The sequence below is a fragment of the Neophocaena asiaeorientalis genome, unplaced genomic scaffold (assembly GCF_003031525.2).
Source record: "Neophocaena asiaeorientalis asiaeorientalis breed wild unplaced genomic scaffold, Neophocaena_asiaeorientalis_V1.1 scaffold148, whole genome shotgun sequence".
Classification (NCBI taxonomy): domain Eukaryota; kingdom Metazoa; phylum Chordata; class Mammalia; order Artiodactyla; family Phocoenidae; genus Neophocaena; species Neophocaena asiaeorientalis.
The window spans coordinates 294,152-308,235 of NW_020174050.1; the positions used below are offsets into that span (position 1 = coordinate 294,152).

The window sequence follows — 14,084 nt, forward strand, 5'->3', positions numbered from 1 at the left end:
TTCAAGCTTACCCACCACATAATATCTTAATGCTTTGCTCTCATTCTTTTCAGAGAGATGTGCAAGGGAAACTCATTATCTTTTTTATTTTTACGTACTTATTTGTCTGCACCGGGTCTATAGTTGCGGCATGCGGGACCTAGTTCCCTGACTAGGGATCGAACTCTGGCTCCCTGCATTGGGAGCACGAAGTCTTAACCACTAGACCACCAGGGAAGTCCCTCATTAGGTTTAAAATAAAGTAATTGCAAATGAATTAATTCCTCACCAACCCCAATCCTAATCAACACTACAGATTTTTTTCCACAGACCTACTGCTAGAGGGAGAAAGAAAAGATCGCATTCTAGTAGTTCATACGGCTATAGACACCAGTTCTTATAGCTCAATACATTCAACCACATATGAAAATACATTTCTACTTAGGTCGTAATACGGAAGATGTTAAGCTGGTTGACTGAATCATGCTCTTATAGGATGATAAAAGCAAACACAATTACAAATTAACCATTTCTTATAATAATATACCAGGACTTGATGTAATAAAAATGTACTAGGTTGATTCACACACTCCAAAATAAATACTCTTAGGTAATCTTCAGCCTGAAACAAGCCTTCATTTATTGATTACTTACAGTACAGCGATTCCGTGTCTTAGCTGGTAATCAAAGATGGTTACGTATTAAGTGAGAGAAGACATAATCTCTCTTCCAGATACCACCTCTCAGAAATCTGGGCTGATTAAACTTTAAGAACTAGAACTGCATCTCCTGGTAACCACGTGACAGTCGTCACCCTGAGAACAGGAACAAGGCAAAGAAAACATACAGGACTTTGATTCTCCTACACAGGTACACATAAAGTTAGTTTATTAATGACTACATTTTGAAGCCAGCCATTTTGATCCAATATTTAAATAACAAGCTGTTTAATATTAAAGCAGAAAGTACTGCCACAATGTGACAGAAATACAGCTTTATCCATAATCCTTTCACACGATTATACGTTAAATGCTATTTTTAGTTAAGCAAGGCACCCCTACTTGTTCTAAAATATGGGATGTGCTACCCCACTGAAAAAGCAAATGAGACTCAGATTTTTTCCTATCTAGAGCTGGTTTAAATTCAAGTGAAGCCATTAATGTCCTTACCAGTCAGGACTGTTACGACATGTCACTTCACAGTATTGAGACTAACACACACCTTAAGGTCTACCCCAAAATCAAAAACAGGTGGGGGGGCAGGGGTCAGACAACTTTTACATTAAGACTATAATTGCCTCCTTAATTATACAGGCACCAATGTTAAATACCTTCAGCACAAGGCTTAGAAAGGCAAAACATTTCTAAAGACATAAAACTGCCAGACTGTTGTCATTTACACTCACTAACCTGTGGTATTTGTTTTTTGTTTTGACTTTTTTAAAATTCCTACCCCTATCTAAGTAACCAAATACACCTAAAATTAAAATAACTCTGCCAAACCATAATGGTTCAAAGGTCTGAAACCTTTCCTTGCTTTGGTGAGTATTTGGTTAAAATAATCAGTATTTCATTCCATAAAAAGTTTCACATTAGAGCTCTTAATTCACAGGCAAAAAACAAAACCTCAAACAGATCATTTTTAAAATGGGAGAAAGATTTTAAAGGACAGTGCTGAATAAAAATATGTAGTCTTTACACTGGGTCACAAATCGTCTATGAAAACTGTTTAATCATATAAAATAAAGCCCAGATTTTTTAATCAGATCCTGGACAGTTTAAACAAAAAAGTAAATCTGTGGTTTATTTCATAATCCCAAACTGAATCTTTCCTTTTTCTTTCTAAACAGTCCACTATGGAATTTTTCTTATAAGCAATTAACCCCAAACCCCCAAATGGTTTCTCTAGCAGTTGCTGCTAAAAAACTGGAACTTTAGATCCCATGTCCAAGAAAGATGTGCAAATGAAATGCTTCTTGCTTCATCCTGAAAATAAAACAAAAAATGTTGCATGCTTACTCAAAATGAAAATGTGTTACGCAAGTTCCCATACCATTTAAAACTACAAATTCAATAGTTTTTTTTCTTTCTGATTTATTGCAAGTTATCTGACAAACCAATTAAGCTAAGGTGAAGAAAATTAGTTAGGCATTAGTGTTTGCAGCCTGGTATGAAGATAGCAGATTTTCAGAGTTGGGCGCAGAATATATTTTGCATAGATTTTAGCTAATGTAAATATTTAAGTCCCACGAGACTGTGGGACTTTATATCCAAAAATAGCCTATGACAACTATAGTAAACAAATGCCCCAAGTGTTTTCAAGAAATCACTACAGGTAAGTGTCTTAAAGGAACGCCCCATTACATGTAGAAAAATGATCACAATACAATATATTAAAAGATTTTATGGGGAAAAAGAGAACACATGGCACTGAGTCAGGGAAGGGACATCAATACATATTTAGTTGATGTGTCACAGATAAAACTCTGAAATCTATGTACTTCCTAGGACAATTTTCATAACACCATTTCAGGAAAAGAAGCAGTGTTACATTAAGTGTACAAATCCATGACACACCCTGGTTTCAGATATCTAAAAAATATCTTAGAACTGAGGAAATGTATGTAAATTTTATAGGACGACAAGCTAACACAAGGCACATTTTCAGTGTATTACAATATACAGCTACTAAAGATGAAAAGTTCTTTTTAAGCACATAGCATGATGAATGTTGGGAATGATGCAAAAAGATTCTAATGGGGAAAATACTCAAAGCTACTGTATGATCATAATGAATTCTATTTCCCAGAAGAATTTCATTCCCTATAGTCAGGCTTCAATTATCATGATTAGTTTGATGTTTATTAAAATGGTTTTCAACCGTATTATAAATTTGTGAGTTAATGATTAACTTATCAACTGAAAATAATTTACACAATTGCACCTCTTAAGTTTACCTTATTTTCTGGAATCCCTGGAAGTCTTATTTTCCTTTCGGACATGAATTCAGGAACAATTCAATATATCTATGGTCTGAGAATGACAAAAAAGGATCCGTTCTTAACCCTCTGCCTTTTGAAAGCAGATCGTTTTCACTGAGATGTTGGACACTGCAGGTGTCTGTCCCCAGGCCAGCAGGGACCTCTGAAGCCTTCTTCATGACCTGGCTTTTTTTCTCATCCCGTGGTTTTTCTAATGGATATTTAGGACTTTTGTAATCTCATAGCTATCCAAGCTCCACTTCTAATTTTAAGAACTTTAATCGAAAGTTAAACTGAAGGTACTGTTTGTAGACACTTAACACCCATGAAAGCCCAGCCATCATGACAAATCCCTGAGTGCTGTCTTCAGAAAATGATGCTGGTCATCACAGCTTCAGCATCTCCTGTTTTTTGATGCTCAGCTCCCCCTGCTGATCTCAGAGTTTCCTGGCTTCTCCTTCCCCCTCTCTCATCCCTTTGCTGTCCTGTGTAGTGATCTGGTGAGCGAAACTGCTGCTTACTCCTCCACCCCTACCTCTACCCCCCTGCACTACATATGAGTTTCAAGATTTATTATTGCAATAAAAGTGCTTTATGCTGGCTTTTCTCAAAACAAAAAAAAACCCACAAAAAACACAGCAAGGCATTTGTAAACAAAGATAGACATCAAAAATAACAAAAACCATGGGCAGCACTTACGAACATGGGACCGATCCTTGAGCATAGCTGCAACAGCATCCTCGTGGGTATCGAAGTGCACATCAGCTTCTCCAGTGGCCTTCCCACTGGAACTGTATTCCATGGTGATTCTAACAGGCTTCAGTGGAGCAAAAAACTAAACAACAAACAAAGGAAGCCAAAAGGAACATAATGTTACTAGGTCAATTTCTAGAAGTCTGGTGGCTCTGTATTTTTCTTTCAGACTTTCATTCATACACCCGCTAAATTTATTTTTAGGAAATCTCTTTAAGCAACAATGTAGTTACACATCTACCACCTCTGCTGGCTCTTCTGATCTTCTGAGAACTCACAGCTACATTTCAAATATCTGTTCACAGAGAACTTAAACTATATACACAATACAATAATATACAACAGTTATCAAACTTTTCTTTATACCAACAAGGACCACTTTTATTATTCCTCCCACACACCTCCTTTCCCGTTTCTAAAAACTGTCCGTCAAATATACTTCATTTCTATTTTTTTTTTTAATATTTATTTATTTGGCTGCACTGGATCTTACTTGTGGCATGCGGGACATTTAGTTGTGGCACATGGGATCTAGTTCCCTAACCAGGGATCGACCCTGGGTCCCCTGCATTGGGAGTGCGGAGTCTTAGCCACTGGACCACCAGTGAAGTCCCTACACGTCATTTCTTAATAATTCATTTTTACCATGTTTTAATCAAACATGGAGCTGATAATAAGTTTCTTATCAGCACTACCTAAACAGAGCTACCACACTGAGTGGTTAATATTCCAAAACAAACCAATTCTTTAATGAGACTGTGCAACCTTCATTTAGGTAAAAATATGATTCTTATAGGTTTTTTGAAATAATAAAGACAATTCTGAGGCCCCACTACTAACTAATTCTGAGGCCCCACTACTAACTGGATCCTAGATTTTCATCTACCTTAAGCACACACACATCCTGGAGTTCAGGAAGTCAATAAGGACTTTGTTATTTCATCTTTTCATTTCATAGAGTACCTATCATAAAATGAAAATATTTTAAAAATTCCTTTTCTCAAAAATCAGGGAAGCTGGATGCAAGAAGGCTATGGTGTAATGATAACTCCAGGCATTTAGGCGTACTAGATTCGTGTCTAGTATATAACTGCCCTGTGACAAATGCTCTTGGAGTCTCTTTTTCTTAAACTCAAAGATGAATGGGTTGAGGGACTTCCCTGGTGGCTCAGCGGATACAACTCTGTGCTCCCAATGCAGGTGGCCCTGGCTCAATGCCACAACTAAAAGTTTGCACATGCCACAACTAAGGAGGCCATGTGCCACAACTAAGGAGCTGGCAACGCAACTAAGAAGCCCACGTGCCACAACTAAGACCCGGTGCAACCTAATTAATTAATTTTTTTAAACGAATGGGTTGAACTAATTTAGAGAAAGACCAAGCTTTTTTACATTGAATACTTAACCTACGCCATATTATTTTGCACCTATGAAATGTTATCATCCATTATACACATGACCTTAGAATGTAATAAAACCCACACCTCTCAGCCAAAGAAAATAAAACAAGCCCCCACAACTGTGGAGATGCTACCTTGCTGTCCAAAGATACTGCAGAAATACTATATTTTTCTTCTCTACCTTCCCTAAATAGAAGTTCAAAACTTTAGAACTTTTGTTCAAAGCTATTGAGATTGGATATCTTACTGCCACACACATTTATAATGTCTTGGGCATTGGCTTGGAAAGGCAATCCTCTCATGTGGACAAAATGTAGTGAAGACGTAGTTCCAAAATCAACAGCCTCTGGAAGCTTTTCTGACATCTCCTTAGGCAATTCTAAGAAGTGGGACAAAAAGCACTGTCAAGAACATAAACACTTCAAAAGTTATTAGCAGATTATAATTAGGAATGACCTTTATGACAAAATCTTCAATTACTCTTGAAATACCCTAGTAACGAAGAGGGTTTCAATTTTAAAAGCCAAGATGATCTGAAATTTCTGCTGCCTAACAAGTATCACCTGAACACTCATAAGGATTTAGTGTCTCAAACCATTACCAGATTACAAAAGAACGTACCTTTCTCTAACAACTGAGAGACGGGAAAATGATTATGAACGTGAAAATAAAGACAAGAGAAATTCCCTGGGTTACAGTCACTTTGAAAAAAAAAAAAGGAATAAATATTGTTAACAGGATAATCCTAGAGCACAAATTTAAAAAGTATTTATCAAACTTTTAAAGATTCCAAATGTTGCTTTGGGATTAAGAATCAAAGGAATAATTAAACACAGAGGCAAACAAAACACCTTACTTTAGTCAACAATCCTGCTCTCTACACACATCTTTTCCCACCTTAAGTTTAAATGTTGACATCTTACTTCTTTTTGTTGTGTATGTGCAACCCAGGTTTTGATACAGAATCTGCAAAAATGATTAAATTAAAAAAAAAAAACCTATGAAATAATTAAGACCATCTTCAACCCTCCATATCTGTGAATGTGGAACCCGTGGATATGGAGGGCTGCCTATGGGACTTGACCATTCATGGATTTTGGTATCCATGGTGGGTCCTGGAACCAATCCCCTGGGGATACCGAGGGACGACTGTATTCATAGCACATACTACACTCAAAGACATATTAAACATTTAACTCAATTTCCTTTGTCCTATAATCTACAATTTGATACAACATGGTCATAAAAAAAATTTTTTTTAACAAATATCTAAACGTACAAGGCAGACACAATGAGTTTCAATAAGAGGCAAATCCTTACCTATTTCCTTCTCACTTTCAAAAGCCGTCATGGGTCGGATATCCTCAGTTACTTCATGTTCTTCAAAGACCATTTCTGGCTCAGTTATATACTTAGCAGTGGGAGAAGATGCCGTTTTCTTTCCCTTATGAGAACCAACATGTGTTCGAACTTCATTCCTTCTGCTTGGAAATATCTCTATATATCTATGTCAAAGCAAAAGTGAACAGGCATAAATGGTACAAAGTAACTTTACATTGAACTCTTTTAAAATAAAACATGCAGGGCTTCCCTGGTGGTCCAGTGGTTAAGAATCTGCCTGCCAAACAAATTGTGAAATTTTTATCCCGGAAGATCCCACATGCGGAGGAGCAACTAAGCCCATGTACCACAACTACTGAGCCTGCGTTCTAGAGCCCTCGAGCCACAACTACTGGAGACCGTGCACCTAGAGCCTGTGCTCCGCAACAAGAAGCCACCGCAATGAGAAGCCCGCGCACCGCAACGAAGAGCGGCCCCCACTTGCCGCAGCTGGAGAAGGCCCGTGAACAGCAACGAAGACCTAACGCAGCCAATAATTTTTTTTTTAATAAAATAAATTAAAATAAAACACGCATACATATTATTTCTGATAGCTAACAAACACAGGTGTCCAAAGACAACCGGTGGGGCATAAAGTAAAAATGGACATAGATATTCACCCATCAAAAAGTACTCTCAACAGAGCAGGTCACTGATTTAATCCTCCCAAGATAAGTTTTCTTCATATACATTTTAACAACTGTTTTCTACCCTGTTTTTGCTTCATGCGGACAAATATGCAAAGGTTAACTGTGTGTATGAAAAGAATCTAGTAAGAAAGGTTTCATTTTGTTTTTTACAGATGATTAACAATCTCTTGAGGTCTTACAATTCAATTCTGTGAAAATTAATCATATGTGTTTAAGATATTAAAAGTCACAATATATGAGAAGCTAACTTCTCCCAGGACTTCACTAAGAGGCTAATGAGAATTAATGAACTAAATGTCAATTCTAACTTGCTATCTGTTTGGCTGTGGAACTGTTAAATCCAAGCTTCTGGAACCAGTTTTCTTTTTCTCAACAATGCTTTTCCAAATTAGGTTATTAAGCTTGAATTGTACAAATCCTTTGCATTTACAGACCCAGATGTGCAACATTTCTTAATTTACTGAAGAGATCTATACACTGCCTTGATGTTCCCACATAAAAACATATTACTGACGTGTTCCCAGTTATAAGAAAATATGAAGAGTACTGAAAGAAAATTAAGGGGGAGCGGTGTGTGTTTTGCATGTATTTTCTTCATTAAAAATTTTTTAATAAAGACCTTTGAACCAATTCTATACGTAGATCCTGAAATAGAACGACTTTGGAATGACTTTTTTAAACTTCAAAGAATTCAAGAAAAAAGGTCAGAAAACAAGCAAGACAATGAATTAAAATTTGACACTTTTGAGTACTCCCCCAAAGTTAAAACACAAATAAGCACACAAAAAAAAGAGTAAAATAAAAGAGAAAAAGAAAACTAAAAAACAGAAATGAACTCAACCCATTACTACGTGTATCCTAGTGTGATGTGATATGCAGTATACAGTATTGCCTATAGAGTATCTGTATCAAAATTGTTAACCTGAATCAATCTAAGACTTTAGGTCTAACTTCCAGTTTTCAGGAAATAATAGAGGATGCAAAGGAACAAGTTAAGTGACACTATGAGGAAGCAAAAGGATAAACACAGGACGTGAGACACTGTACAGGACAAATGACTCAATTTCTTCAAAAGCCAATTGCATCTTGAAAGGGGGGAGGGGAATTCCCTGGTGGTCCAGTGGTTAGGACTCCATGCTTTCTCTACCGTGGGCCTGGGTTCAATCTCTGGTCAGGGAACTAAGATCTAGCAAGCTGCTCCATGCAGCCAAAAGAAAAAATAATAATAATAAAAAGGGGGAGGTAACATAAAAATAAAGGAAATGGGGATTTGCTCTAATTGAAGAGAAATGGAAGCATAACAATCAAATACAACATATGGACCATGTCTAGATTCTGGTGAGGGAAAAAAAAAAAAATCAACTGGAGAAAGACATTTTGGGTATAAACGGGAACATGTGATTACGGACTGGCACTAGATAATAAATTATTGCTAATTTTGTTAAATGTGATAATATTGGGATCATGTAAAAATGCTTTCTTAAAGATGCATACTAGAAAAACAGATGCAAGAAATACAATAAATGTTAAGAATTTGTTAATCTAAGTGATGGGCATTTGATAGCTCATCATACTACTCTCTCTACTTTTTCTGTGTTTAGATAATTTTAGTCATATTATACTGCATTCATCAAAACGACCCAGTGTATTGGCCAGTATGATCCTTCTGCATCATTAGTATCTGCTTCACTCACCGGTTGCCAATTTCTTCCCTGTGTTTCAAAAGGGCTTGGTTGGCCATTTCTGGTTCTTCAAACTGCACATAGGCTTCTCCTGTTTTTCTTCTCCCTCTATAATCCATGACAAAAGTAATGTCTACTATGTTCAGTCCTAGGATGGCAAAAAATTATTACAAATTAGTGCTGCTAACAGGAGCTTTTTTATTCTTAGACTTAACACATTCATTCACATACTAAGAATTTCTTTTTAAGTTTATTAGTAAAATTGTGGGCCTATTTTGCCAGTCCCAAAGCTGAATACATGCCTAATGGGAAGAAAATTATTATGCAGCCAAAAGCTAATAACACCCACACATTCCCAGAACATTTAGGGTCCAAGCAGTCCATCTAAAACACACAATTTGGTTTTTTGCCATTAGTTATATACAGAGATTTAGACTAACATCACTACTGGTGCATATTTTACCCCTAAGAATTAGATGATAATGCTTTTTTTTTAAACAGACGTGCTGTGCAGCTTGCAGGATCCTAGTTCCCTGACCAGGGACTGAACCCGCACCCTCAATAGTGAAAGCGCAGAGTCCTAACCACTGGACTGCCAGGGAATTCCCTAGATGTTAATGCTTTTAGATCATATAAATCACTATTGTCTAAGACAAATATAGCCACTCTCATGAGAGGATATTTTCCTCAATAGTAAAAAAAAAAAAAAAACTCCACATTAAATTATTTTGAAATACGACACCCACCAAAGATCAGTGTTTTAGGTCAAAACACTTATATAATCTATAAATACTGGCAATCCAAGTGAAGAGTTCTCCCCTAAACAACCTAATATAACTGCATGCAGTTACCAGGAGAAGGTTCACCTAAGATAAAGAAGGAAACAATGGGGGGAAAAGATATGAGGCCCCAAACACGATATAACTGAAAAGCACCTGCGAAGAAGTCTATAATGTCTTTCTCATTGCAACTATAAGGAAGTCCTCTCAAACGAACCACGCCATCATTTACCACAGGTGTAGATTTGACATGCAGGCTCTTCATTAAGGCATCCACATCTTCATTGTTTATCTCATATACTAAGAAAAAGAGCACAAAAGGTATGCAATATTTACATAACAAAGGAAGAAGCCATTAAAAAAATAATCACACTGGGTGGGTTATCCAGGAATCAAAAAACTAGTATTTTTAACCTTACGTACTTATCTGGAGAAAATAATAAATGACATTTATCAAGTATTTACTATGCGCCAGCTGTAACATCACAACTTCTGAAGTAAACTGGGTCAACACCCTCATTTTATAGATAAGAAACTGAGATTATTTGTGTGCTTCATTTTCACACCCTGGAAAAGGGTTTTTCATAGAATCTAACTACTTCACTATTCATAATATCTAACACAGGATCAAATGAAGCTGCCTTGAAAAGTACAGTCAATGTAATGAACCCGAAAAGCTATAACACGACTTCACATACCTTCCACATACCGCTGCCCCATGTACATGCGGTGTTTTTCTAAGGCTTTTTGCACATCCTGCTCTGACTCCATTTCAATTAAGGCATCACCCCTTCGTTTCCCATCTCTATTTAAGAGGAAGTGGATTCCATTCTCACCATTGCGAATTCTGCAGTCTGAAAGTATGTGAGTAAAATCAATTAAAACCAGAAATCAAAGTTTTAGATCAATCATACAAGTCACTAGAATTGCAATCCTCCAAAACCAAAACAAAGCAATATCCAAAATGCCTGTCATTTTCCTTACACAAATCCCCATCACTGAAGACGTCCAAATGCTGATGAGCTGGTAGTCTCTAAAATGTTCCATGTGGAGAAATAAGCGAACCTTAGCACAAAAGCTTATGACCCCCTGATCATTAAATGGCAAATCAGGCTAGGCTTAATACAAAATGTAATATGGACTTCCAAATGCTTCTTACAATCAGTTTCGAATCACTTAAGGAATTAAAATACGGTTTCTGCATAAGTGTCTTCTTTCGTTATGATCATATCCATAAGAACTCTAATATATCTCCTATAAGAATAATTTAACTTTTCCCCCTTTTCATTACCAAAGAAAGACATCCCCATACTGCACACTACTTATATTGGGAGCAAGTTGAAGATGTAAGTGGCTTTATAAACTGCTTGATCCACACAAATGCACATTAGGTACTTAATACAGTGTTACATTGTTTTAGAACATTTAAGGCAACATCTTCTAAAGGCTTCTTAAGAGGGAGGAAAATTAAAAATCAGTCAGATACAGAAACTTTAACTACAGATGCATAAACCTTCAAACATGTTATTAAGGGAATTATATCATTGCTAAGTGATCTTGTATTCTAAATGTATGTTATTACATAAAAAGCTACTCAACCTATATTCTCACTAACATATTCCCGCTAACAGGTTTCACATTTTGATATGTACGTATTAAAACTTCAGAGAAAACTGGTTTTGCATCATGTAGTTTTTTAACATTAAAATTTTTTCGGTATTCAACCTGGTATATATGACAAATGATACACATGCTGTCACTATGCATATGTAACCAGCCAGAATGAGACAATTCCCATGCATCAAATAAGATGTCTACAGCATAGCCTAACTTGAATTTTATGGGACTACCTTTCAGTCAGATGAAATTACATATTCAAAACATACATAAAATATACCTGAGAAAAAGCTAAGCACATCTTCTACAGTGCACGACCACGGTAATCCTTGAGCTCGAATGAGATAAACGTCATCCACTTCCTCTCCTAACTTGGACGGAGGCAATTCATATTCAGGGAGAGGTGGAAGGTCTTCCAGGTAGGTAGTTTTGGACTCCTTCCAAGAGAAATGAAGAAATGTAGAAATATTTCTTGAACAACCTACTTAGAAAATTTATTTTCAAAGTTTATTTCTACAAATTAACACCCTGGATATTATTATTTGGGGACCATTAGTATTTCAGAGGCAAGAAGTGAAATTGACATATCTAACTCATCCTATTTTGGCTTAAATTGTACATCCTAAAGCAACAAGCATGTAGAGCCTAATGGTTTGGCAGGACATAAATTTTATTCCAGGCTTGTTTTTAAATTCATCAGTCCCGAAGTACACCTCATAATAGTGTTTTAGTTAAGGCAGGACAACAGGGGTCCCTTCAATTTAACAAATATGTATCTCCTAATCATAGCACACCGTAATTAGGCCCTCATCTCAAAAATCCAGACTAAGACAAGCACACAAGACAGATGCTTTAAGGGCTATAATTAAGATACAAGATATTATAGAAATTCAAAACAGAGCACCAACAGAAGAATCAAGACATGATATGAGATGAGCCTTGAAGGAAGGCTAGAATTCTGAGAGAAATATATAAAGGATAGGCATTCCAGTTTGAGAAGTGAGGGGAAGAAACAGTATGAACAGAAGCCCATTTGCAAAACAGCAATAATTCCATTTGGCTAAACTGTAGGGTACAATTAGGAGCCAAAGAAGATGAGCTGGCAAAAAAAACTGGGTACCACATAGCAGAGGAATTGAGGGTTGAGCTCAGTGTGTGTCGTTAACCTGGTAAGCAAAGGGGAGCTAATAAAAGACATTTAGAAGTGTGTAAATCAACAAGACAGCAGGATGCTTGGAAAGATTAATTTGTCAACTAGTATGTCAGACCCACTGAATAAGGGAAAGATCATAAAAGGCAACAGCAGTAGTGTGAGGTAACAGAAGCCTGAGACATACCCAAAGAACTCTATTTTACAACACTAAACAAAAACCGAAATGTTATAAGATTCCAACAAGCACAACCATAACCAGGGAAGACAAGTCAGGTTTTAAGACTTGCACTCTACTAGGCTAAGGAAATAGATTTCTCTGTACCATGGTACCATTTACACGAAGATTTATGTCTAATTTTAAGGAGTCAATGATAAATGTAAACCTCTAGCAGAGGCCTCATACATTATTTAATAAGAATGCAACAAGCACTTCAATTATCAACATGGGAAGACAACTCAGGCTTTAAGTCAAGTGACTTGCACTCTACTGGGCTAAAGAGAGAGATACTTCACTCCTTTGTATATCCCCATCATTTTCATGGAAATTTACACATAATTTTATGCGATCAATAATAAAAGTAAGCACAGAGGCTTACTTACTAGCAGAGCCTCAACAGATCATTATGCTAGTCAAATTCACAGAAAAAAATAATCAAGTAAAGAGAGTAACCAGGTCACAAAGGCTTATTAGAGACAGCTTTTTTGTTGCTTTTTTTTTAATAAGAGCAACATTCCCCATTTTCCCAGAATTCCATAAGCATCACAAGCTTTCACTGAAAAGGGCAGCAGAAAGTATTGGGCCAGGATTCAAATCAATTAGCTCAGCCACTGGCAGACAGCAGCCACGCTGATTAGCTTCCCAGTTTCCCTAAGTTCAAGGAGAATCACAAATTGAATTAACAATAATATGACCCAAGGCATCAGGAACATGGTAGTCAAAAAGTGTGCGGACATTTCCCAGATGCCACGTAAGAAGCAGAAAAGAAAGCTTCCTACGAGGCACAAAATATTTGCAATATGAGTACTTAAAGCACACACTGACTCAAAAAAAAAAAAAAAAAAATACTGTAGACTCACTCCTGGGTCCCCAAACCATCGCCTCAGCCCCAGACGCCTCCTCTCCTCGGTCCCCCTCCCCCATTGTCAGTCTCCAAACTGTCCTTCCCATCAGCGGTGACCCATGGTCCTAAAGGACCTTCTGTCAGAGGAAGTGAAGGTGCAGAGGTGACCTTCAGTAACTGGGGCAGCCCGCCTTTGCCAAGGGACACGAGAGCGAGGAGAGCGCTGGGGTCCAGCCTCCTTCCCCACGAACCTAACCCACGCAAGTGTGTGCGTGAACCTTCGTAGCAGCGGGCCGCGAGGCGCACCAAGGGCCGCCCAGGCCTAGTGCTCGGGCGGCACGGAGTGTCCCAGCCCTCCGGGGGTCCGGCCTCCCAACTTCACCACCTGCGGGCGGAGAGCGACAGAGATGCGCGGTGGGGGCGTCAACAGCCTCACAAAACCTACCATGGGCGGGCGGGAAACAAGGCCTCAACATTCACCCCCAGCCACACTTACACTGCCCAACCGACCAGAGACTCCAGAGAACAAAACAAGGAGAAAAGCCGAGCGCTGGGAAAGCGTCCCTTGTTCTGGGGCCCAATAGGAGGACTGGTCGGGTGAGGGTGGGAGCGGGCGGGGGGCTGTGGCGCGTGCCGTGGATCCCCGGGCG

At 37.9% G+C, this 14,084-nt stretch overlaps 1 protein-coding gene across 1 annotated transcript; it reads right to left on the bottom strand.

Annotated features, from left to right (window-relative positions):
- Positions 1 to 590: 590 nt before the first annotated feature.
- On the bottom strand, positions 591 to 13,947 carry GRSF1 (G-rich RNA sequence binding factor 1). The gene is made up of 10 exons (XM_024754175.1): positions 13,880 to 13,947; positions 11,501 to 11,657; positions 10,302 to 10,457; positions 9,760 to 9,903; positions 8,837 to 8,972; positions 6,433 to 6,617; positions 5,370 to 5,491; positions 3,659 to 3,794; positions 2,936 to 3,011; positions 591 to 1,964 (listed from the first exon to the last, which is right to left on the bottom strand). The coding sequence occupies exons 1-9, from the start codon at positions 13,880 to 13,882 to the stop codon at positions 2,962 to 2,964; spliced, it is 1,089 nt and encodes a 362-aa protein (XP_024609943.1). The 5' UTR covers positions 13,883 to 13,947; the 3' UTR covers positions 591 to 1,964; positions 2,936 to 2,961.
- Between the last annotated feature and the right edge of the window lie 137 nt (positions 13,948 to 14,084).

Bases quoted from the DNA above. Each gene is read 5' to 3' on its own strand.
- GRSF1 (XM_024754175.1), bottom strand. The intron at 10,458-11,500 runs GTATATTTTATG...ACATACTTTCAG, and splicing joins TGTGCTTAGCTTTTTCTCAG to ACTGCAGAATTCGCAATGGT. The intron at 8,973-9,759 runs GTGCTTTTCAGT...TTGCCATCCTAG, and splicing joins CATTATAGACTTCTTCGCAG to GACTGAACATAGTAGACATT.